At 38.5% G+C, this 27,791-nt stretch overlaps 1 protein-coding gene across 1 annotated transcript; it reads right to left on the reverse strand.

Moving 5' to 3' along the window:
* Positions 1-497: 497 nt before the first annotated feature.
* SAMD12 (sterile alpha motif domain containing 12) lies at positions 498-27,791 on the reverse strand (the record flags this gene model as incomplete). The annotated part of the gene is made up of 2 exons (XM_009582307.1): positions 498-627; positions 27,613-27,791. Coding segments are annotated over 2 exons (309 nt in total), but the record flags the coding sequence as incomplete, so codon positions are not given.

Genomic DNA, 27,791 nt, shown 5'->3' on the forward strand with positions numbered 1-27,791 from the left:
CTTGCTGTATTGATTCTGCTTCAGCCCTAGGGAGGGGCTCAGTTGGGCTTGCTTTCCATCCAGTAAGGACTCTAAGTTTAATTAAAAAAAAAAAAAAAGGGGGAGGGTTGGGGGGGGCAAAAAAGAATATGAACTCAAGGTGAAACACCTCAATGAAAAAAAGTCATTTACATTTTTCCTCATAGGACATTTCTTAACGTTTGGGTTTTTTTTTTTATTTATTTGGAATGAACAGGGTGTGGCCCTTACCCACATACTGACTTCTCTCCTCATTATATGAACCCTTAATAATCTGAAATTTATCTTTTAGAGAGATAGGAAATCATCTACTACATCCTATGAAAGCTAGTATATTCCCCCTGCTCTAAACCTTGCAACTGTCTAGTCATACAATCAACAAAAAGCCCCCAGTGCACAGTCACAATCTATTAACAACAAAGTAAAACATTTTCCCACATTTTAAGTAAGTAAAATATTTCTGATAGTGCATACTTTACCAGTTATGTCATGCTGTTTGAATGACTCACTGTAGATTTGATACTGATTAGGGCAATGTTTCTTCAGCCATTTGCAGACATCCTGCTGGGTCCATAACGCCACAGGCTTGGTCAGCTTCACAGTCCCCGACTAGAAACACAGAATGAAGAACAGAAATGATGTTTAGTCCGCAGGCAAGTTTCAGCAATATTAATCTGTGATGTCCATATACAATATTAAAATAATAAATGCAAGTTAGAAGCTGCTCGGACTGGCAGATACCCAGTAATCACCAGCACATTACACAAGACCCAGCTATTCAAATGTATCATGCAGGAATCACATAGTGAAAGGTTCTTTAGCATTATTTTGCATTACATACATGTTCCTTGCATCACAGAAACATATTGCACCATGTCTTACTTGAATAACAGTTTAAAGAGTGACCAACTCTGACTGCACCCAAAGGGCAATAGTTGCAGTCTTTGAAGCCTTCAAATTCACAAGAGGGATGTAGGATTGTGTCCCAGTTTGGATATAACCATGGAAGACCAGGAGTATCCTCAGGCCAGGCATGTTCCTCAACTACAATTAGAAAAGATCTTGCAACAAAGCCCTTTAGTGCAAACAAGCTTAAAGACTAGTTCTGTCTGGGAAAAGGCAGTAGAGCTGGTGATAAAGGTTCATGCTGAGCATTTCAGCTGATATTGTTCCTAGTTAGAGTGATGTTTACAAGCAGTTTTAGTTTTTCTTCTTCCTTTTTACCTTTAAGCCTCCTATAATCACTGTTATGTGAAATAAGTAGGACTCCTATTAAAACAGTCGCTTCTTTATAAATAAATAAAAATAAAAGACCACTGTTCAATACTTTCCTGAAAAATCAGTTTTATAATAGGTTATCTGAACAAACAGATTAAGTTTATAAATAAAACATTAATAAATTAAGTCAATTGCATTATCATATGTATAAAGTCACATTTCATTTAATCAAACAATTCACCTTTGCACATACACCTTTTTTAAACCATATAAAAATGCTGAGTTCTAGACGACCTGCAGGGATTTAAAGCTTCTTGTCAAAGGCGGCAAAACAACAACAACAAAAAAAAATTCAGAGTGATTTCATCTGTTTTTTTGCAACACAGTCTGCCCAGGAGACTAAGAAAATCTAAAATAGATGGGCGGTTATTACCAAGAATGAATGTTTCACATTGGACATTGCTGATATAAGTGGATGTGAACACCAGTGTATCCATTTACTTCATGATTTTGTCAAAGAACTGAGCCTAGGAAATAAAATCAAAGTATCTTTGTTCCCATGCTGTGCATGCAGAATACCTGTCCTCCAGCTCCTTGGTGGTGTAGAAGGTTCAAGAGAAATTTTTCTGCACAAATTTGAGGTGAAGGGGAATGTCATCTCAACCATTCTTCTCCATTAGGACTCATGGTGGATTCCCTCAATATTGCCAGCCAGGGTTTATCCCAGCATTTACACAGATGTACTTTGTCAGACAGACAAAGTTGCTTTGAAATTTTTCATTACTAGAAGTGCAGAGGACGAAAGCAGTTTTAAGCTAGTGCTTTGCACGTCCTATTAAGTCCATAAAGTACATCATGCAAAGATATGAAGTTAGGGACAGGGAATATGGCAGAGCTAAAATTCCAACAGGCAAACATGTTTTGAATTTCTCATGTCCAATTTTCCCTATCTCTTTTTCATTGCCTGGGTAGAAGTTAAATAAACAGCAGGAAAATTATAGTTGAATATATAATACAATGCACATACCTTAGCTCAGCCTTTTTTGTTTTGAACAAAAATACACTCACCAGAAACATGAATCCTGTTTCAAACACACAAATAGGTATCATCCACATTTAGAGGTATCACAGTAATGCACAAAATCACCCTAAATAATTGAGTCTCATCTTTAGCTGCCACCCACCACCAACATGCAGCAGGCAGAAGCCTGACTGACAGACTTGGCGTCCATAAAAAAAGAAACTTCCAGAGGTGTTGATGGTGCACTATAACCAGGGCAGCGCTTGCTCTACCACTATCCTTTCTGAGAAGCATGTCAGTCTTCTGCACATACAGAATCCCGCTCTGGACACTCCATAGGTCTGGAGAAGGGCCAAGCTCTGTAGGGAGAGCAAGTGCCCTGTAAACGTTCCTCATGCAACTGGGAAGATCAAAGGCTCCTCTTTGAAATTCTCTAGCCTACTTGTTACTGCTATTTGAGACAAAGAAGAAACTGAATTTCAATGAAGAGCCCAATATTATAGTATCAGTTAGCTGATTTTTATTACACGCATATATAAATGCATGTCCTTCACAAATACATCAAAGGAAAAAAAAAGTAAAAATAGCCATATAACACAAGCAGTCTCTCTGATTCCATAAAAATCCCTGAATAACAGGGTCAAGACTTCAATGTGTATCTTTATATGAGTTACTGCTTAAATTAAAGATATTTCTTGAATATTGGAATTTTTGAAGACTGGAGAAAGTCTGTCAGCCCTTGAAAAATAAATTGTTAATGTCTTTTCTGGTACATCACAAAAATACTTAAATTACAAATATTTGTATACAAATATATATGGCTAGCTATAGATTTACAAGCTATTTATTCCCAGCTGAAAGCACGCAGGTAGTGCCAATGTTTGTTTTAACTAAGAGGTTGCTCTTTTCAGCATCAGCAACTATTTTCCTCTTCAAAGGTTTAAGCACCATCATTTCAAATATCTGAAGAACAAGTTTATCAGCAATTACAGTACAAATTTAACATTTCCCTCTGTACCTGTAGAACTGAAAGACAGTTTCAAATGTAGCTATTATGCTGTACAATATACAGATCACTGCACAGCAAACATACATTCTGATTTTTTACTATCCAATGTTCAGAGTTATGAGTGAAACATGTTTGACTTAAACTTATAACTGCAGTCCAAAGAGGACATTTTTACATTAACACCATCAAGCGTTATGTTTAATTTTCTAATTCATAAGGACTTGATGAGTTAGAGAATACAGGATTTTTAAAGCAATGGTTATAAAAAGTATATTGTTGTCAATTTCATTTTTGGAACATCATAGCCAAAATATTTTCCAACCAGATGCTCTAAATGAAAGGCTATTAAAAAATATGCTTTCCTCCCACAAAATTCATTTGTTAGTTTCTTCCCTGCTCTAAAGCTAGATCTTATACTAAAAAAATTCCCAGTAAACCATTACCCTTACCATACCTATCAAATAAGTCCCCTGCCACTAACTATATATAAACTACTTAGGTGGAAAACAGATTATGTTTTACTTTATTTCTGTTTATCAGCTCAGTCAAACAGTAGGCCATATTGATTAAAATAAAATAACATATTAAAAAAAAAAAAAAAATCTTTGGTCTGGCCTTTCCTTTCATTTTCCTGACATAAACTCATGCTAAGATCACCCTTTGCTGGCAACACTTAGCTTTAATCCTGCCAAATGCTATGCCAACTCACGTGCCAGATACAGATCTAATGAGAATAAGTCTTCAGTATTCTGATCTTTTCTTGTATATTTGAAGGAAAACCTGTTTCTTCAGGATTTTGTGTCAAACTCTTCCTCCTAAATTGCTAACTCCAGTTTTTGCTATGTGTATCTCAAACTATAAAAATTACTCTCAAGAAGGAAAAAAAAAAAATAGTGTATTGAATACATGACACAATTTCATGCTCTCTTTGTTCCATGGTGCAAAGACAGTACTTAAAATCACCAACTCAAGAATAAATAAACAAATCAAACTTACAGCCTGCACACTACTGAGAGTGTATTTCAGTGTTCAGAATAGCATTAGCAACCAAGCCCTGCTCTTCCTAAGCAATGACGTACAAGTTCTCTCTTCAGCCTTCCAGGTGCAGTTTACCAAGCCTGCCAATTTTGAAGGTCAATTTATTCACCAGAATTTCTTTGTCTTTATTTATTGTATTTTACTCCAGAAAAGAAAGAAAGGCTTCTATATTTTTGAGTGACAGAGGATTCAATCTCATTATTAAAACTACTTTACATACTATAAGCTAAGTTATTTAAAAGAGCTTCTCCAACCCAAACATTTTGTGCATTTACAAATCTACTCAGATTACAAAATCCAGTAGTTGTGAGATCAGGGTCCTCAGTCAAACAGGGCTGCAGGTCTGCTCGAAGAAGGCTGCCTGATACCATTTGTAACATCCAATTTGCCAATATACTGATCCTGATATATAAGCAAAGTCAATGCATATTTACATTCAAATTTATCCAAAGTCAGACCCTACAGTTTCTGCCTAAAAAAACACTTGTATGAAACAGAGATGGATAAAAGAAGCACTGTTCGAAGCATTAAGGCAGATTCTGCTCCAACATACATCACAAGAGACTCTGCTCTGGAGTTTACAGTCTAACTAGAAAAAGACAAAGCAGGACCAATTTCGTTACAGCTGTGTTGGTCAAAGGACATAAGCAAGGCAAGGCTGCAAGGAGAAGCACCATCATTTATTAGACCAGTAGTGTGGAGCTCTGCCAGCTGTGTTTCAGACACAAAGAAATCTTCACATGGAGTAGACGTGGAGTACAACTGCTCAATGTTGAACCATTATGTTAACCCAGTTAGGCAGTTTGAGACAAAAGGGGGCTGATAGCTGTGAGGGGAGGTACTGGAAGAGCAAAGGAAAAAAGTAATAAGGTCACGGCCACCTAGTAGGGACGGAGAGAGTGAGATGGGTGGCTGTCACCCCTAGAATAATGCAGAGTCATTTGGGGCAGGAAACACTAAAACATGTCAGAAAACCATTGATGTGTCTGTGATCACAGAGAGAGACTGCGGGGAAAGAAATGGGATCACTTCATGCATGAAGTTGAGAAGGAAATATTTGTTTAATTAAAACATTATGTCTTCTGCAAGCAAACTATAAAGGGCCAATGATATATTTAAAAATTAGAAAAATAAAATTTTTTGTGTATCTGATATAGATACATATAGCAGAGAACTTAAACTACACAGCTCCAAAAGCTATCTAAGTTACTGTCAAATCTTTCAGGCTGCTCCAGAAGCAAGATTAACAGCATCATCTTCATCATTTATGACAAAAAGCAGCAGGAGCTGCAATGCCCAGTAAGAATTTCAAAAGCATGAATTTTTTTTTTTTTTTAAACATGCTTAGGTTGTATTTCTAAAATTGAGAAAATAAGAATCTTTTTTACATATTCTAAATTACTTCTCCAACATTAAACTGCCTATACAGAATTCAGAATCAATAACTAACGTAAAAGCCAGTTACAGTTCTGGAAAGAACAGAAGAAATGAACCAGGATTGTGAATGTGTTTTTATATGATATCTTAAAATATTGAAGAATCTGGAAAGGACACCTTTTGGTTTAGAAATACACTTTCTCAGATAGTCATACTAACAGATTTTTCCAGCAAAGACTAAAGAAAATTACAGTAATAAGCAGACACCCCATAAAACCACTGAAACCTCCGTTGTGTTGGGTTCCCTGTGTTACTGAGAATTTTAATAGTAAGAAGAGATGAAAATGACAAACCAAAGGAAATACGTTTATTTAAAAAAAAAAACAAAACCCAAAACAGGAAGATACTGTAAGACACCTTCCCTTTTATGTTGATAAAATATTGAGTGTTTAAAACTTTAATTGGATCAGAAATTCAAACAGTCACATTCTAATTTATTACTTAAGTCACTGTGAAGAACAAAGAAAATCAGTATGGCAAATAAAATATATTTCAAAAAGAAAATCATTGCAATTTAGTTTAAAGCACACTTTAAAGGCCAACTTTGCACGAACTTTGGTTTAGCCAAGGCATAAACCCTAATGCCACCCAGGAAGGATTAAAAGAGACACTACAGCAGCTATCATGCAAGTCATGACTGATCAAAAACACAATGTCCACTTTGAATGAGAACTATAGAGACATGGGAGACCCACCAAGACTCCCAAATTGTGCTGGAAGGGTGGTCAGCTAGCGCCTTGCATTCCCTGAGTTGCAAGCTTGTGTCTCACATTTGCAGCCCCAAACTTACTTGCTCCACATGGCAAGATGCAAAATGCAACTGGTTGGCCTAATCTATGACCCTCTGAGCATGGCAGAGTCATATAATGACGCCATGAGCAAGACTTGGAGGCTGTGCAGCTCCCAGGGCGCTCACATCTATTAACACAGCCAGATGCTCAAAGCATGCTGCCGGAAGCGGCACCCAGCCCACATCTCAGCCCTTCCCCCATCACTCCCATGCAGGTTTTCCTACACGTAGTCCCTTCTTCCCTGGTCTGGTCCGTTGGCACATGGTCCCACCATGCTGCCTGACATCAGGATCCCGCAAAAGACAAGATCAGTTACAAGTACCTGCAAGAGCGAGTTATTTCCCACCACTGGTCAGCAGAAGGATCGGAGTAGAGCTACAATACCTTCTCGTTCACCTAAATCCACATTCTCAGAATATATTGGGTTTTTAAGAGAAGCAACTCAGTGCAGCCAGCTCGCTGTGTCTCACAGAAGCCAAATGAAGTCCAGACAAGGTACCCAAGGCCCCAGAAGAACCACATCCTCACTGACTCTAAGCTAGTTCAAACACACCTGAAGTCTAAGGAGAGACACAAACCAGACCCGCAGAGATCATTGCCCCCTCGATCCAGCCACTGAACAGATGGGGATGGTCCTCTGACATTGTGGGGGAGAAAGGAGAGAACACAGTTGAAGAGGGAAATGAGAACACCTGAGCAGCACCAGCTCAGGGCTCTGAGCAAAAGGTGAACAGGGCCAGGTCAATGCTCTCCAGGAAGGACCAGGTAGGGGAAAGAATGGAGACTGGCAGGGAAGCCGTGGAAGGTGTGGGAGAAGTGGAAAAGGTAAAGTAGATTTGCTATTCCTACCTTCCCACTTTCTGGAGGAAAAGGAGAAGAACAAATGCCACTTCTACAATTAGCAGTGGTCCACAGCCTCCCATCTCTCTCACTTACAGAGTCTCTTCACATTTTCACAACCCCAGGGGCCAAGTCAGCCCTGGCTTCTTTGTGTTGCCTCCAGCGGACTGCGGTAAATTGCTGTCCCTACCAAGGGACTGCTCTGGCAGTGCTTAAAGCCAGCTCTGCACAAGCAGAAACTTCTACCCCAGGGTCCCAAATCAGTGTAGCACCACCACTTGTTCAAAGATTGATGAACAAAGAGGGAGGTTTTATCTGGCTTTCAAGCAACACCAGGATTGACCCAATCCAGTACCTTCTGTACCGGTGCCACAAGCTTAGATGTACTACAAACAGACTGCAAAGCGGGGAAAAGGAAACAAATTATGAAAAATAATGAGATTTATCTGGAAAGTAAGAAGTTGTTAGAGGAAGTTAACTCCCTCTTAAGGCTGTCGCAAGTGTAACCATCAACAGGAAAGTACAAAGTTGTCCAAAAAAAAAAATCACTGAGCATTATTCTGATTGGGATAAAGACAGTATTAAACAACAAGTGAGGATAAATAAGGTGACACATTTTCCGTGAGAGTACTCTCTTTCAAAGAGATATCGCACTCTGAAAGCAAGAATTATGACTGGCAGATGCCAGTGTTGAGATAAATGGCAGTGGCACTATCAGCAAACTTGAAGAACTGAAGTGTCAGGACGAGAAAGGAGAAGACAGAGCACTCCTCAGCATTGTCAAGAAGCTTGCCTGACATCATTCTGATGGCTATGAAAAATCCTGAAAGCCACTACTGGGACAGACAAGCCAACAATGCTTAAAATAAAATCACAAGTAGGAGCAGGAGCACAATCAATTTTAGGTTTTGACAGCCAAATCCAAATCAAAGAGTGTAATGTTTTAAAATTCACTTCATCTAAAAACACTGCATTTTTAATCTTGCCAAACTAAAGATCCATTTCACCCAGTGCAGAAGATTCCTTCCAGTCCAAAAATTAAATATTTGCTTTTGGATATTTGCAGAGAAAACGCAGAGAGGGAGAGTTGCTCTGTCAAGGTGAGGGTTCCTACTTCACAAGATAGGCCGATTGTTTGATACTTCCTCATTGATGTGGCTTTGATTCCCCTTCTCTACCTGAGAAAATTCAAACCTATCCAAGTCTGGCTCTAACCATCACTATATTATATCACAGATTACAGTCTTCAGAAGTAAAGACAAATCCTCCTGCTTTTACAAACAGAAACCTACTCTGTATCCTGCATAGATCTGGAGAACGGACAATTTCTGTTCACACAGCAGGTGCCCTACTAGCATGCCTTGTGCAGCTATGAAGATAAAAGGTTCCTCCTTGAACTTCTCTAGTGTGCTTGTTACCACTATTGAGTCAAAGAAGAAACAGAATTAATTTCAATTAACAGCCCTGTATTAACAGCAACTTACAACAAGTAATTAACTAAACTTTATTACAAGCACATGTTCTTTATTGCACTTAACCATCCACTACAGCCAGAATAAAAATTCGAGACATTCACCCTCGACATGGCACACATTACTTGCAGGTTAGCTCATCTTTTATCCTGTCTTAAGGACTAAGTACTACACCCGCTGCAAAGAAGATTTATGGCATGAGTCTTCATCACAGAATAACTCTGTTCAGACTGGTACTAGGCACTGGAGAGTGCCCCATCTTGGTGAAAGCTGTAAGTTTAAATCCATGCAGGTACATGTAGGAAAGCAAACAGGAACATCTAATAACTAAGACAGTGATGAAATGTTGCTCCCCCTTTTCTAACAGTTTGTCCTGAACTCAGAAATACCGTCAGAGCAACTGAAATTCCACTTTTGAGGAAGTTCAGTATTTGTCAAAAATATTTTCTCGAGGTCTAGATTAAAACAAAAATTAAAAAAAAAAACCACCACCCAAAACCTACCTATACTACAAAACTGACAATTACAAAGGAGTCTCCATTCCCACTTTTTCTTTTTTTAAACCAATCCTGGCACCTCTGCAAGTTGCATCTCAGGCAGTTGAACTAAACCAAGACTGCTTACCAGGAATTCCATTAAAACAAACACAAACCAGGCATGTAAGTAGGTCCATTGATTTTCGTGGAATTTCTCACATACTTATTTAAAGATGGCCATATAGAAGAATTTAGCTAAAATACAGCCTGTAGCAGCAACAAAATCCACTGGCCAAACTAGGCTGGAAAAATGTTTAATTTGCATGAAAATATCAATAATACACTGAAATCTTGTTGCTCTTTAATTACAGAACAATAAACAGCAAAAGACGAGAGCTAAAAATGTAAAGATCTGAAGGACAGCACGAAGTTTTGATTTCATACTTGCTAATTCAATAATAAGAGTTAAAGGAAGTTGGTCAGCCTGTATTTGTGTTGTGGATCATGAGAATGCTTCTGACTCATAAGCACATATATTTGGTGACGCCTTATCTGCAATTCTTCAGTCAATTGGATTCTTTCAAAACCAGCTCAGTTATCAATAGTTAGAAATAAGAATCACAAAACAAGCTGCCTTGAAATGAGAACTAGACTGTTTTAAATGTACCTGTTTCATATTCACATTATGCATAGTAAGATGGATATGAATTGAAATGTGTCAATTAAAAATTATGATGTGTAGCTTAATGGTAGAATTTTCTAAGGCTTATAAAAATTAGTTTTCTTTACTAGGAATTCTACTATAATACAAACAGGTCTTTATTTAATGGGAAAAAAAACCCCAGAGGTTGTACAGAGCAGTATTCTGGTCTTTCCAGAGATTTCAGGTAACACTGATAACAAAACATAAATGTATATCTAAAATCCCAAGTCTCTCCTTACAAATTAAATTAAAAAAAAAATCTTCCCTATGTTTCTAAATGTTCAGGATATTCTAATAAAAAGGTTATTCAAATACAGGCTAAGCCTAATCTCAGAAACATGTACCTAACAGTGTCAGTGGGGGCTATGTGCTTTTTGGTGACAAACTTTTTAAAGAAAAACACATCTATGGCATAATATTGCTTTTGCCAACGCAGTGTACCTTTCTCTGCAGGAGTTGTCATTAATGATACTGGCGGAATTTTTTTATTCTTGGGATTTACTGGTGGAGTTACCCCGACATAATAAATCTGTCCAGCACAGACCACACCTCGATCCTTCCATTTCTAATTACAGTGTTCTGTTGAGAAGTTGCTCGACATGTCACAACCTAGGATTTGAGAAGTAGCTGTATATTTTTTTTAATAGCTGTTATATGTCAGAGGTGAAGGGTACAGTCAATTTTTTGATCTTAAACACACAGACAGTGAAGCATTTCTATATGAGAAGAGCTATAAAAGAAACTGTTACTTCAGCATTAGCAGGTAGTGAGGTTAATTCCACCATTAGCTCAACAACAGTACATTTGTACATGGAGAATATCTAACAACCTGAGAAGATCTTAATCCCTATTAAATAATGACTGGTTGCTTTCTTACAAGGTTTACTCCTTCCGAGTGAATCACATTTTTGGCACCTTTGTTTCCAGCAGATGTGCCAATTAAGAGGCTTGTACTGTAAGAAGTAGTATAACCTTTCCATGCCAACTTTCAGTCTTTATGGATAGGCTCATTCATATGCAGAAGGCAAGTGCAGCAGCCAAGGCATTTTATACCCTAACAGCAATCAAAGTTTTCTAGATATCTTTGCCAGTTGACTCTTAACTATGTTCTCTTGAGCCAAATACATTTTGAGGAGAACAACTTTATAGGCCAGACGTGTACATGAGTATGAATAAGAAGAGGTCTCTAAGCCTCAGCTGACAGGTCAACCTCTTGCTTCCCAATACGACATTGCTTCCACTTCCAACAAAGGCAGGAGAAAAAAGGCAAATGTTGATAGAAGAAGCAGATTAGCCCAGCCATCTGATTCATGCAATAGCATTGCAATGCCTGTGTAGAAGGTCATAAAGGATTTCTCAACTTAAAAAAATACCTAGAAGGCAGATAGAGTACTAATTTTTCAAAACAAGCAGGGCACTTCTGACGTCAATGTAATTTCTTGCTAATTACTTTTGAGAAACTAGTCTTCTCTCCCTAATAAGGGAATTCCTGTATTCTCTTATCATTCCAATGAAGTCCTATATTCATAAAAAGAGCTTAAGCACTACAATGCCCTTTTATCCTCTTTATTAGAGAAAGCAAAAAGCCTCAAACAGATTCATGAAGGGCAGCCCCTCCTGGCTAGGAAGCAGCCTAAGTTTGCCAACAAGAAGATACACAAAAAGCCACAGAGCACAAGTCCCATATTCACCTCAAGGCCAGCCAAGGCCAAAGGGAGACATCTCTTCTCACTCACAGGAAGCATCTCTTCTTGTAATGCAGCAAATAAACTCAAAGGCAAAAGAAAGGTCAGAAGCTTGTCCTTATTTTAAAAGGAAACAGAAGGATGTGGCAGCAACACCATCTCTGCTCAAAAACCTGAATATTTGGAGCTATAAAGCCCACATATATGGGACTCGGCAGACCAGATTCAAGGGGGAGATGGGGCGAAGGAAGGCAGAGGTTAATGTTGTTGCCATGCTCTGAGCATATCTCTTAGATCAGGCCATTCATGGGAAAATGGGACTTTCCCGGGAACATCCCAGCAGGCACAACAAAGAGGCTAAGCAGGGGAGGAATGCCAATCAAGTGAAGATTTGCATCTTCAGTTCCAGGTACCATTTGTAAATGCAGTCCAAAATGTCCCAGCGACATCTTCCTGGGGAAGGCAGCTGTGAGATGTCCCTAGAAATGTGGAGTTGAGATTTTCAACAAAAATATTATGCCCACCTGACCTCAATACAAGGAACTTGGATCGTAAGGAGATGAATGTGAAAGAAGCACTGAGAGAAGGTAAATTAAGCATCGTGAGGAACGATATTCATCTGCTGTAATGTGTTGAGTACATAGAGTATACATCCTTTCTGGACAGAGATCTGTGAAAGGATATCTAAATCAATGTGCTGGGAAGACAAACTGGCCCTGAATAAGAACTAAAAATATTTTAATTACATTTCTGAAACTGAGTTCCTTTCAGATCCAAGATCATCCAAGAAATGATCTTTCTTGGATCATTTGCCTGTAGTTTAAGATTACATGAAAAATTTACGCTAATCCTTCAGTTTCTGTTTGCAGAAAGACCAGTTGTGTCAGGCAGTGAACAGCAGGCAGTTCTCAAGATTCACTCCAGGGGCAAACTAACCTCACAAGCCAAAATTTAACTCCTGGTTAAGCAGCTGATGTTCTATACACAGACCACTGCATAAAGGCACATGTAACATTAAGCATCTCAAATTCCCCATTAGGTCTGGCATGCTGTTCTGCTGCCCAGATCAGGGCTTTCGTCTCAACAGCAGCCTTTGGCAAGTGATATTTTTACACAATTAACACATTTAACTTTTTTCCTTCAGAGCTGGCATATTTTCTGAATAATAAAAAATGCAGGCAGGTCCAATAATACTTCAATCGCATTAATACAGAAATCTTCATTTTTATGCAGCTTTTTATATCCATCCAACTACCGTTGAATAAATGACTCCAGGTAAAACTCACAATTGCATTGATTCATTTAAGTTCTTTCTAAGAAGCATTACATTTAAAAATAAACTAATTCCTATCTATCCAGAAACAGCAGGTAAAACTGCAAAGTTAATACGCAAAAGAAAACTTTAGAACCGCAAATGACTTGCCAAATCTGCTTTGCAGTTTTATTTTAGACCAGTTATTGCAGTGTCTTACAGGTCAGTTGCCAAACTGAATTAGTCTGCTATATATTCTCCGATCCACAATGTTTGTTCAAGGTTTTTATGCTGGAAGCTTCTGAATTTGCTCAAGTTCAAAACAATACACGTTCATAAGCAAAAGAAGTTGTTGAAAAAATTCAACGATGGAGAATGTTTCAAAGGAACCTAGTCAAAACGGTTTGGGTTTTTTTTTTTTGGCAGTCCTTCAAAAGCCTCCGTTTTCTAATCTCCCAGACATCAGAATTCAGAGAAATGAACTGTTAAGGAATGTTACCAGATCTTTTACACGAAAACACAGCCAAACACAGGCAGCATGAGTAAATAGCTGATATACAGAGCACCATCTACTGACAGGCAGCATTTTGACAGACCCAGACAGTTTTGCAAGGCACTGCATGGGGCTTCCAGATAATCTAGCTTTTAAGGAATTCAGCTTTCTCTTGGAGATGTGTAGTACTTTTCACATTTTCTTTCTCACCTGCCCTGTCCCTTCTATGCCATCTACGCTGTTCTGCTCGCAGCTCACGAAACAGCCCACTTGCTCCAAGACGCAGCAACACAGTTCTAGCAGTCAGGCCCCCCCATCTTCCCATTTCTCTCCCATTTCACTTTTTCATTGAAGCTTCCCACATGGAGCTGCTCACCCCTTGTATATAGCTGCTATACCACCATTTTACAATTATAAATTAACATTTTATTACCAGCTGCTTATGAGGACATGTTTCCAAAACCCCCTTAGTCAACAAGGATTTTCCAATGAAGTCGAACACTTTTGAACTGTCCCTAGATGAGATGCAATCACCTCATGATTACTGAAAGCTTCAAGGTTTACTTCATGAGATGAAATATCTTTCTATGTTCTCATGGAAGAGATTACAGGGAGGTGGAGGTTTCTTCCTCACTTTTATCCTACTCCTGTTTTACTTCTTTGAAATAACACACTGAGTACTGTAACTTTTTATTATTTTACTACAAAAAAATGATTAGCCGATGCACATAAGAAAAGGCTGTTTCCTGACAGACAAGAAAATATTATCAATATCCACAAATGGTTCTGATGCTATTCTCTTGGCTAGTATAATCAGATATAACCTTTAGGAATGCTATTAAACATCTTGATTACTTCTAAACCCAGGCATAATACACAGTAGAAATGCATTGAACTATTATGGCACATTGTTTGAAAGTACTTGCTAGCACTATCGCAATTACTTACCGTCTAAGATTTGTGTTGCAACACAGTAAGAGCTGGATTTTTTTTTTATATATGTTTGGAGAGAATAAAAATAGTAAATTAGAATAACTTTTCTAACAAATTGGTCGAAATTCACTGGTCCTAAAGGCATTCACTAACAAACATAAGAAACACTTGTGATAATTAATCTCAAAAGTGAAAGTAGAAAAGAAATGTTCACGTATGGTTTTTGCTTTGTGTTGCTTCACTGATTAAAACATCAATAACACATCTAAAGCTCATCACTTACATTTTTCTATTTCATGCAGATTCCAAAGGTCAATGAAGTTCAATTTACTGTTTTTATACAATAATCCTTGTCAATCTATTTAGAACAGGATTAAAAGAGAAACAACCAGTAAGAGCTTTGCTAAGGGAGAGGCTGTAGTCAATCTATTTATACATGTGGCAGATTAATACCCATTAATAAAACTATGAGAGGAACTTTCTAACAGGTAGGAAAGTTTCAAGTTCTACCTTGTTTTACAGCCCTACTTGCTTGTGTCAGCACAGAAGTTTTATTCTTCTAGTGTATTTGTATGCAGCAGCAACAATTTTCTGGTTTTATCTCTTCCTCAATTCTAAGATTTATAAATACAGTGGGATATTCAGACTCATCTTAGAAATTATTCTTCCTTTACACTATATTTCATCCTCTGCAGTCAAATTCCCTTTTGCTGCACATATTCTACTACTTTGCCCGACCTCCATCATCTACCTACTATCCCTGCAGCCTATGCCTTCCTCGGCTTTTTCTTTTGATCCTTTGAGCTCAATCATATATCCCAGGCTACAAAATGGATAATTTCACTGCTCCCCATTCTATTGTTCATGTACTTATAGCACTGGACGCAGAGGGCTGCTACATTTCTCTGAACAAAAAAATGTTTGCAATCTCCTGTTTCACTGTAAGATCACCCAATTCTCATCTCTTACACATTAGGACAAACTGAAGCATTTGGTAAAGCTGGTGAAGTGTAAAATCAAAACACATTTGCTTATTAAGGTTACTACTCTTTTAGATTGATATCTCCTGTTCCTTCTCCTAATCTGATTCAGTCTCCCCTTAGCTCTACTTAGACTGCACTTCCCCAGACTTCTCTCTCAGCAGCAAAAGCAGCAAAGCAATACCCTCCCTAACTACTGCTAGCATGGCAAGGTGATTAAAATAAGCCAAATTAACAGGGAAACACTGCCAAAGGGGACAGTTCTTACTGGTTGCCTTACTGGTTGCTCTTGACCAATTAGTACAGAGTATTCTATCACTAATAAAAGCCAGAGTGATATAATTCAGGTAGATGATAAATTGATCAACTCACTGAAGTCAAAGAACTGAGCAGTCAACTCAACAGAATGAGAGAAAATAGGGGTTGGGGACTGAAACGTGCTGCAGGAAATACACCATTAAATGCGGTGCTCCATCATCAGCTCAGTTCGGCTAGGACACACTTGCACTTCCACTCCATCCTGCCCTGTCTCCAACCTGGTAGAAGTGTTTGTAAGATCCTGAAGGGAACCAGGTTAGTCAAAAAAAAAAAAAAAAAAAAAAAAAGGGTGTAGGGGAACAACAACCCACAAACCCAGAATACAAACCTCACCATGGGAGAGGGGTATGGGAGGAGGAACATGAGGAACATGCAGAAAAGAGTTAAGTAAGAATTTCATCAACAATGACCAGGTTTTATTTGCCATCGTTGTGCCATGTATGCAGGAGCTAATTAAATTTTCAAGTTCCGTTTCATCTGCTCAGTTTATTTTGTGTTTTTAGAATCACTTGCAATTTGCATAAAATATTTTAGAGCACAACAATAGGATGCACTCTGGTGTGGGTTTTTTCCCCCCAAATGTCAGGCCTGTTCACGTAACCTGACTACATTCTATAGTATTCTTTTTGGCATCAAAAGCTAAGTCAACTTCCTTTCCAATCATTCTTCTTTTTGGCTTATAGCAGCATTTTTGTGTCCTTTGGAACCTGGGAACCAGGGGAGAAAGAGTCGGGGGGGGAGGGCAGGGAGAGTAATATCTTACAATGTTTTCCTCCCAGCAAAAGTCAGAAGGGGCAATATGTACTAATGGACACATACAACTAATTAATTTCATCCAAATTTGAGAGTTTAATCAACATGCTGAACACTTACCTGATCTGAGCATTTCATTTGGCACTGTTCTTTATTTTTTTCTCCCCTTCAAAAATACTGTTTAAAAATGAAACCCTTCCAATACTAAATTATTTCAACAGAGAGTAAGGGAACATGAAACAACAGCTATGGAAAACAAAGCTGATAATTATTCAGGCAAAAAAACTTTTCCAAAATAATCTGCTACCAGTTACTATGGACAATTAACTATAGTTTGCAAGCCATAAAGTAGCCTTCCCTACAGAAAAAGAAAACAGTAGTGACAGTTTAATAAGCATGAACCTTAACAAGCACTTCAGATTCTTCTTCTACAGTCAACAATAAAGGTTTCAGGAAAGCTTAGTACATGGAGTAACACTCTCAGTTTTCCTCATCAACTTCACAAATCACCATCTAATGCTGAAATGTTGACAATTAAGCTATTTGTTCTTTAGGACAAACCTGAAAAAAAGCAAAAATTCTGCATCACCAAAAGAGAAGTAAGTTTGAGACAGTCTTATATCTGAAGGAGAACAATTGTGATAGTCTTTATCTCCAGAAAAAGTTTTTCTATTTAATCAGCAAGGATATTGATTGTTTAAAAATATACCTTCAAACCTATACACAAGCTTTATTTAGATAAAAGACTGTATTATCAGCATAGGTATGCTGAAGTTCAGTCACATCTACCTTTTCATAATGAAAACACATTCACAAAATCCTTCACAATCTAAAGTGCACTGCTAAGATTGAAAGCAATCAGCCTTGAATGAAAGATGAATTAATAGCAGTTCTAAAACCATTAGATACAGACTCTATTGTCATGCTTTTGTTTAAAGCAAGGAAAAAAAGGCAAAAAAAGTAGAGGGTGTCTAGGTCAGCAAAGTCATCAGTAGTTGATGGATGCACTTACAGACATTAGAGAAAAAAGGAAAATAGGCAGAACATAATATCCACTTATGAGATTCTCTGTTAAGGATAGAAAAAAGGCCTCAAGATATGCAGTAACTCTACCTTGTTCAGAGCTGAAGGTTTTCTATTTTTAGATATGCACGTCAAGGACACATTTAACCCTAGAAGTGCAGCTTGATGCATCATCACAATATTCATTCCTAGACACTGGTAAAATTAGAAATATTCATTCTACCAAGTACATCTTCTGAGAACAGCCCCTACCAGTAATAACTATCATCTCTAGGTGAGGAACTAGGAGGTAAGGGAGATGGAAGAATTGATGCTCCAGATCATATTAATGACTGCTAGCAGTTGTGTGGCAACCTCCAGGTAGACAGTAAATGCAATGTTTATGCTGTAAAAAATGAGCAATTTAACAGCTTCCTATAACCCAAAACTTGGCCTCTCCCCAACAGCCCAGGCTGCACACTCTAGCTACTTCTACTGTTGCAGTTCTTGATGTTGCAAGGAGAAGGGTCACATCTGTGAGCTGCTGTGGGACATAAGATGGGCATGGCTGCTTCCTGAAACCCATACTGAGCTTCTCCCTGCACACTCACAGTCAGACTTGTTGGAAGCCCTAAGCAGATTCTGCTGGTTATTCAATCTGAATCAGGCATAGGTGGGCTTTAGTAGCACTGCACCACAGGGATCAGGATCAGCATCTCCCATTTCAGGCAACAGTTTGCAAAGCAAGATTGAATACTACATCAGTCTTAACTGGTCATAGCTAACTCATTGACTATAGTGAACTCTTTGCTCTCCATAGCAGGGGTGGATGAAGAGAAAAGATACAGGCTCTGGGGGTAACAGGATCAGTTTGGCAGGTGAAGTGAAGACTGAACTGTTGGGCAGAAGATGGCTATGTGTCGGTCTGTAAAGTCTCACAGGGCTGGCAGATGGAAGATGACAGCTGATATACTTAGAGAACAGGACACATCACAAGTTTGCATGAACAGAACAAGAGACAGTTCAAAAGCTAAATTAAGTACATAGCCTAAAAACAGAAGGTAATCTCTTCTCTCTTCTTAAACTGTGGATTTGTTGAAGGAATTGAATTCACATTCCCTAATCTCTTAAGGGAAATTACTTTTTTTTGCCACTATCAATCACCAACATGATGCCACTATCACCAACAGCATTTGTCTTTTCCAAGTGCCGAAGGCCTCAGTTGCAATTAACAATGACACCTCCCAAATTCAAGGAAACATACTGTTGTACTCTTTCCTCCCTCCCTCTGCTCTCCCATTGCAAACTTGCGACACTTCTTTTAGTTTAAGAGTCTGTCATACTTGGATATCATTCTTAGTTTGAACTAACCCTGCAAATGCCCAGAGTGGTTAATGACAATATAAAACCACCCCATCAACATAACCAGAAGCACAGAAGTACTAGGACAGAGGCACTTAAAGCCATCCCCATGCTGAATCACTCTATCAAAGTTTCACTTACTGGCATCACGGCCAAGGAAATCCCATGCTACTTACAAATCAGTTGGTCAAAAAAATTAAAGCGGGAAAGGGAAGAATTGTCTCTCATTAAACATGACATTCTCCTTACCTTCTGCTTGCCCCACTGATAATACACAGCATCATAGAAAACGTCTGCTTTAACATTTGGGAGTTTGTTTCCCTGCTCCCTGCAGTGGCACATCAGCTACACAGTAATCTGCAGCTGACCGTGGAATAGAGATAAAACAGAAACACTTCTGACTGAAGTCCACATTCAGAAATAGCTAAAAAGAACTAGTATTTGCAAAGTATGAAATGAAAGCATACTGAAAAGCCTCCTTGACTTCAGAGGTCATTATTGTTGGCATTTTTGCAGTGCCTAGAGGCCCCAAATGAGACAAGATATCCCTCAGAGCCAAACACCATGCACACTCTAGTCCCCATCCACCAAATACTTCCAATCAAAATCAGAGGCATGACACAGACAAGGCACCAGTGGAGGCCTTCACCACTACCCACCATGGAAAACAGCTGGAAAATCTGTCCCATGGAGAAGAACAGGAACAGGCAGCAAACGTGCTGCTGCATTTGTTATTCTTGGGCAGCCAGACCAAGCCAATGTTTTCTAGTTTTCAGGGACACATTGAAGAGCTTTTGGACAATCGATTTTACCTATGTACACACACAAAAGACAAAATTTTGGTAGCAAATTTATTCCAAATCTCAGTTTTCTACTGAAACAACAGTTTTAACTGGTCCTAATTATCATCATTCTTCTACAGTTGGAAAAACTGAACCACAGAGCAAGAACTTCACTTCTAGTGAGGAGCAACAGGCTCTTTAGCGAAAGTCCAAGACCAATTAAAAGAAAGGGGAAAAATGAAACACACACATTCCAATTATTTCCTTTGAATCCAAAAGACAGACTTTTTTTCAGATTAAGCAGTATTTGCTTGCCAGAAGATAGTCTTGAACATAGCTGTATACATGGGACTAGTATAGTGTTCAAAGTATGATTTTTGAGGTAAATGCAGCTTCTGAAATACAGTCTCCTAATGCAAGGTTTTACCTCCATCAGACATTACCATTTCAACATCAAACACAGAGGCTGGCTAGCTAGTAAGGCAGAGGACAAAACTGAGTTTGAGATCTGAATACCTAAACCTACGTGTCAATGCAGTCCCCAAAGCGTAGACAGATTCAGGTGAGTGGCGCTCACTTCAGATGGAGTCTGATCCCTCTCTATGCTCCTCTGAGCATGCTGACTAGATTTCCACCAAATGTAATAGGAGTTTAGACACCTAGCTTACACATAGACGCTTAATTTAAGTTGCCCTCATCAGCAAGCGCAATTCCACCCACGGTAACTGAGGGGAAGACAGACTCCATTCTGCCCCAGGCCACCCTTTTCCAGACTCTCCTAATGAAATCCCTTCCCCCCTTAGCGCACCTCTGCAATGAGGGAAAGCTTGACAGGTTGATAACACAAGAAACACTCTTCAGACATCATCAAGGCTATTACAGTCCCACACCCCTTTTGTGACTGTGACACATTTCACTCCCAGTGCTCAACAATTATGTCATTTTTCAAAATGGAAAAGAAAAAAGTTTCCACTTGTAGAGAGAAAGGTGGACTACAGCAACTGCTAACGAGTTTTGTCAGAAGTGTCCAGTGAACACATGTGGCAGATTAATGAAATTACTGTTATAACTCAGATGAGATGCACTATTTGCAGAACCTGCAGTGGAGCATTAAACTGCTTTCCCATTTTAAATGCTAAATTGGTTCTAGAATACATTTTGTAATCGCTCTAATCACAATGATATTATTTTCTTTACCAGGCGATTCTATATTTTTCCTTCCCCATCAAGGCAGCTGTGTCATGAAAATGCTGCTTTATTTTTGAAGCAATGTCTATGAAGCCCTTAAAGTAGCTTCAAAGTGAAAGCAGAGGGTTTGGATGGCTTTGTGAAGCAGCTTCGCAACGAGGCAAGCAGCAGAACTTGCACTGTAAGTATATTATACATCCACACACTGTATGGAATTGCTTTTTCCTCTAAAAGCCGCTCCATCGTTTCATCTATATTTCTTTTTCCCCAAAGAGAACTTTTAAATAATGTGTCTGTGTCTATAGTATTAGACATCCCACTTATTTCTAGAGTGCTACCATGGCTTTTTACTGCTTATGTTTGCTAATACGTACTGCAATTGCTGCTCCTTTTCACACTAGTGTAATGGGAAAGAACACAAATTTCACATTGATAGCTTTCACAGGACAACAGGAGCCAGATCAGACTACATTTCCCTCCTTATGCTCCTTCAGCTGCCTCTTTGTAACCATCTGCTCTCGCTTGCCCTAGACGAGGACTGCATTCGCTCCCTGCAGCAGAACCCACCACTTTGTTCTGCATTTGTGCAGCCCCTAGCACCCCGCAGGGTCACAGACTGCACCGTTTCCCACAGGCCAACACCTTGCTGTCCTTCACATGCATGTACTGTGTGCATGCAACCACTAAAAGTGTTTTCATCATTGATTTTTTGGTGAAAGTCCAACTGTAAAAAGCCTGACAAACAGAAGTTTCTCTTCCTATCATCACCTGATGGACTGAAGTCATAGATAGAGCATGCTTGTACAGATTAAATTCATGAAGGATCCCTTTAAATAGTTTGGCAGGTCAATCAATAGTGGTCTTTGTGAGTAAACTTCATCTGTTCTACTTCTATGCATCTAAAGAGCCAAGTATTACTCTGAGCTAATTATTTTGATTTCCTATGGGGAGAATGAAGAGAAGCAACAGAAAAATAATCCCACCTTGTGATGGGGGGTGAAGGAAATGAATAATGGTCCTTTGCAGATGCTCTTCTTTTCCCTTCACTGTCCTGGGCAGAGCACAACAAACTAACGTAGGCAAGATCTCCCACTTACACGCAGCTGCTGTCAGGGCAGATGATATTTCAGAATCCCCAGGCACGCAGTCAGGGCGAACGGGACGAACAGGAGAAGCCAGATCTTTTATGCTGAATGTAGAAACCTTTCTGCAAAAATGTGGGCCTTCATCTTACACTATTTATAACAAGAATGGATGATATAGCAATGGGGAAAAACATGCTACAGCAAGAATACACTTGGATTCTGAATCAGGCATTCGTCCTCCTATGATAAGCTGGCTCAACAGGACCCCAGTGGAGAGAGATGTTTCTTGTTTTCCTGGCTTGTGACAATGTAAATTCTGAACCAAGCAGCTATATTCTGCACTACAGGTAGGGTTACTCCAGCACTTCCTTCACACCAAGTAAAACTCCAGAGTGATAAACAAAACATCAGCCTCAGCTGCTTGAAATGTACAGGGTCACCCAGCACTCCTGTTTCACCGCTCAGGATAGAAGGTTTGTTCACTGCACAGTTCTGAAACTTCAGCCAGAGGTCACAATCATGAATGACAGGCTGAGAGAGGAAGAGATACATACACATCGAACATTTCAGCCCCCAATTTGACAGCAAGACAACATGCATACTTCTAACTATGCAACACATGAAAGAAAAAGTCTATTGAAAAGGAAGATAGAAGCGAGCACATTAATTATTGTGTATTACTAACAATCACAGAATGAGCCATTAGAAAGGCACATTGCCCTGAAGTGTAATTATTTCAGCTGATATTAATGTTCACCAAGTATTTTTAAATCCACTTCAGACATACTGTACACACAAATTCTGTACCTATTTTTGCTAATCATAAAAAAGATCCAATGCAATACGTGGTGTTTTGTCACTATTGCAGTCAAAGAGTGGGGAGAGAAAAAAAAAAAGAATTTTAAAAAAAATTTAAAAAAGATTACGCTCACACTGTATCTATTGGCTTTCATTGTGGTGATCTGATGTGGACATTGGTAATCTGTTAACTACTTCTCCACAAAAATCAACTAAGAAAAGCAGGCTTTCTGACAGTAAAGTAACATTTCACCATCCAGAGTCTGCACCTCCACTGGGATACATGTAGAGGTCTGCAATTCAAACACCCTCCCATTCTGCCGCACAATTTTAAAGTAAAACCTGGAGGAGTAGAACAGCCCAGCTAGGGTTATGCTGAACCTTCGCTTCAACGGTTTACTTCAGACAGTAAACCTGGGTTCTTGTTCACATATCCTGTGGCCACCAGAAGTTTCACAAGAGGGTGATAGTTGAAAGACAAAGCAAAATGATAAAATCTCACTGCCCCAGTTCAGTGGCCATTAGTATTCCTCAACCAATTGCAAAAAAAGGAAGAAAAAAGGAGGGGGGGGGAATAAATGGTCTTAGCACATCAAGCAGCTATGCTGATGAATGCATAAGTTACATCATACTCATTGCCAGGACAACTGCTTGGCAAATACTGTCCTTCTCATCCAACTCATTTTATAAGCTTGACCAAAAAGGATAAACACTGTGAAGCAGAAGCCACTGATTAAAAAACCTGGAGAATTCTTCTAGAAAATTACTTTTTCTATTCTCTCGTTAGAGAACAGTACCAGTACTTTTTTTTTTTTTTTAGAAAATAACTGACAAAACACTTATATTTCTAAGAAGAATTTTATAACAACCTTGTTACTCAGAAGCCTAACTCTCTTGTGCTTGGACATTTCATCACACACTTGACACACACACCAAATACTTCCTGAGCAGAGCAGAACTCCCCAGGAAACCAGAGGAGCTGCTTCCACCCCAATCAGTCCTGAACTGGGCCCAGTAAGCCGAGATAAATTCTCATCCTCTTGTTACTGAGTTCGGTCAGCCCATCAGTGTTGTCTGATGTCATTTTGAAAAAAAGTATTTTTTTTTTAAGAAAGCAAAAGCAACCAAAAGAATTAATGAGCTACACTGCAACAAGAAGTATAGTCTACTAGTGTCTATATAGCACTTATCAACAGAAGTCAAGATAAAAAAGCTTCTCACTTCTTTTACCAGTTTCTTTTCATAGTTTTCATGAACATTTTAAAGGGCTGTTAATTTGTCTCCGAGTCAGAAAAAACACCCTGCCATTGCTAACACAAGATAAAAAGTCTAACTATAATGGTTGCCATTAAAAAGCCTTTATTATTTGCTACTGCTGCTACCACATAATGAGACAAAGTGTGTCACCAGATATGCACACCTTACTTAGGAAAACTCCCTGAATAAATAATCTTCTTCTAATAAGTGACAGACCAGATTTGTTAGGAAAGTCACCTTCTGTTAAAGCCTATACTCAGAGAACTACAGGACTTCAAAAGTATAGTAAAACTTTGTATTTTTTTTTTTTAACAGAACTCTACTCTGTAACTCCAAATGTCCTGACTCATTGTGTTTATCTAGAGATAACCATGATATTAAAACCAAACAGACCGGACATAAGAGCCAGAAGTAGCATTGTAATGAAAAAAGATAAGAATTCCAGAAAACACACCCAACAGATGTAGAAGGTGTTAAAGAAATAATATATATAAAAAAATGTACATTAAAAACCATCCTTGCTTTCTCCAACGAAGTTTTCTGCTCTGTAAAAGCAGTCCACTCAACTGCCTGAGGTTTTTTTTTTATATACCATGAATACTGAAAAACCAATTGCTGACCAAGAAAGTGTATATTATAAAATAAATATATAAAACAAGAAAGCTAAGTATTTTTACACTTCATATAATTTCCTTAACTTGTATTATATCCTGTACATTATCAGATTCTCACTGGATTATACACATCAGTTTCGCTATGAATAATCTTGGCCTTTTCTGGACTTGCTCACATTTGTAACAATGTGGTTCCTTAGGGAACCAGCTGAGGGAGACTAAGATCATTGTTCCGTTTTCCGTTAAAATCCTACCTCAGTCAGCCTATAAAAATTACATTCCATACTCATCAGGAACTTCTAAATGAGTGATCCTTCACTCACGCTACACCTTCTGCTGTCTGCATCCCAAATATACAAATACTTACTCCCCTATTTACATTACAGTAGCTGCATAAAAAGGAACTTTAAATCTATCTGTAGCCCATGAGTTACTACTGTTCTGCAAATCCATAGCTCCAAAATACACACACAAATACTTGTACTCCGCTATTTACATTACAGTAGCTGCATAAAAAGGAACTTTAAATCTATCTGTAGCCCATGAGTTACTACTGTTCTACAAGTCCATAGGTGAGGACAGAAAAAGAAGGACACACTGCATTAGAAAAGAGATTTTGTTTGTTTCTTTGGACAGCAAAACCTTAAAGCAGCCAGGAGTTTAAAGTGCTGGAATTGGTCCCAATGAAGGCAAATCAGAAAACTGAAAGCAGAGAAGGTGGTCTATAAGGCATCTTAAATTGCATTCAATACATTGCATTGCTTTGTGCAGTAAGTCTTACTACTGTGGATATGAGGTATGTGTTAATATTATTTGAATACATAGGATTGCAAAGAAACCTTTTTAAAAACAACTGAGCAATGAAGAAATATAAAACAAATGGATCTGCCCACAATGTTTTATTTACAATACTTTCCTCTATTCCAGCTCCTCTTTCTACTGTACAGATATGATTGCATGGATAAAGTTTCATAATGACAGCTTAATTCAACTCCTAAAGCCACATAAGTTACAAACCCAACTCTATATTCACATTTTAGAGGATAAAGCAACACGATTTTTAAATTTAAGGCAGAGCAAGCCAGAAAAGACAGGCCACCTCAGGCTATAACATATGAACCCAGATGAAAAACATCATGAAGTTAATACCCCACATAAAAAACAAAGTTACTAACAAGGCAGCAATACATTCAGAAAAGCAGTCTGTTTCATTAGCTTGATACTATTATGCCAAGCTTATTCCATCAAGCAAAATGTTTAGTGTTGTTTGGTGGTTAGTTTGTTTTTAAACCTGAAGCATGCCCAACCTTCTAAATAAAGCTACTGCAATTAGATGTAGGAAACCAATAGTTGATTTCACTACTTTGAGGGCGCTACGCTTCCTCTCTTCCCTGGCTATCTCCAGCAGGGACAGCCTTGGAAATGGTTTTCTATTCATCAATCCAACAAGTACGGCTCAGACAGCAAACAGGCTCCATTACATTAAACAACCAATACATTTTACCCTGATTTTCCACTAGGATGAGCCTTTTGCAAGCAAAGACAAGCTTGATCTGCCTCTGTTCTGCGTCAACTACACATGAACCCATTCTCAGTTGGAAGGCCCACTGCATCATTTAGCTTCTTCATGTCCAAGCTTGTAAGATCTCCTCTGAGCTTAACATACCTCCTTAGCTTTCAATACAGGGCAGATTTTCATCTGGTGATGTTGAAACATGGGCAGGTTTAGCTTGCCTTTGTCTGCAAAAAGCTGGGTAAATGCGTTATCAGCTGAGCTTTGTCTCAAAGCCCATCCAAAATTTGGTGGTCTTGTTACCAAATGGATGATTCAAAGCAATAAGCACAAACCCATTCTCCAAGGGCTCAAGAGAAATCAGCAATGTGCTGGATAACTGGCCATAAAACAGACTGCAAGTAGCAGTGATTTTGATCAATGCCAACCTGTACTGGATCTAGTTCAATGACTTAAGACAGAATGAAATGAGTTTAAATTGTACTGATTTAAAACTAGGTATTTTAGATTGAAATCAGAATGGAGAACTCATACCTACCTTTTACTGTCAAGGCTACTGCTCAAACTGTTTAATGCTATTTTATTCTAAAAGTGAAATACATCACAACCGTATGCGTATTATTTATTAGATTTATTGTACTGATGACAGTAGGAAATACTCTTATTTGTTCAGTCATTGACTTAATTGTTACTGCCTTTTTTGGACATTTAAAAAAAAAAAAAAAGACGCTCATTTTATTTGCTCTATTAACTCCCAAAGTGTCAGATTCAGTAAAAGCTCAATTTTCCACTCTGCAGAAATCACCCCCAAAATTCTGGGTTTAGGTCTTTAAAGATCAAAAAGACTGATAAGGCTTTTAAAGAATCTCTCCCAATTTTTTATTTTTTTATCATTCTCTTATTTTTCCTTCCAGTTAAAAACATTTCTAACATGACAAATTATTGTCCTATCCCAAAGTGTCTGTAGCATACACATTAACCTGCACTTGGTAGTCATGTCTGCTGCACACAAACAAGAAACAGCAGCTTATGAATGAGAACAGACACTTCATTTGTCTTTAGGAATTCACCTCTGAAGTATGTTTATTCACTGACATACCAGAGATGGAAGAATTGACCTGGTATTTTACCTAAAATTAGTTAACAGTTTATCTAACTCAGTCACCCATATATATTCATATATCCACAGAACCTTTCTCTTCCTTTACCTCCCCCAGGAAAAAGTAAACAAGCAAACAAAAAACACTCAAGAAAAACATATCTATTCCCATTCTGGTTGTTAACCAAGTCATTTGGGAAAAAAGTCTCCACAGTGCCTGAAAAAGAGAGATTCCATTAATTTTAATTATCTTCATCTAGAGAAAAATATAATTGTGCAATGTCCGAGATGTGTGTGGGCTAAAACTCCATGGCAATACCTCGCTTCTGGAACACTCACTTCCTCAGACATTTACTTTTGCACCTTTGTATGTCTTTAACAGGTTGATAAATGCTTTTTAAGCAGTAGCCAGGACTTCAAGAAGCCTAGATTCTTTAAGACTCACCAAAATAAATAAGAACCCAGTCCTACCTACCTTAGATATTTCTGGCTCCACTTGTTGTCTCTTGGGTGTCTCTTTTGACTCAGGCCCTTTTGGAGCACTAGTGTTCTTAACAGAGGACGATTCAACTCTTTCACCTTCAAGTTGCAGATTAATACCTTCTGTGGGGACAGGGTGATCAATACCATTTGGATTCAGATTGCAATGGATAG

Source organism: Fulmarus glacialis, unplaced genomic scaffold (genome assembly GCF_000690835.1).
Source record: "Fulmarus glacialis isolate BGI_N327 unplaced genomic scaffold, ASM69083v1 scaffold5037, whole genome shotgun sequence".
NCBI lineage: Eukaryota > Metazoa > Chordata > Aves > Procellariiformes > Procellariidae > Fulmarus > Fulmarus glacialis.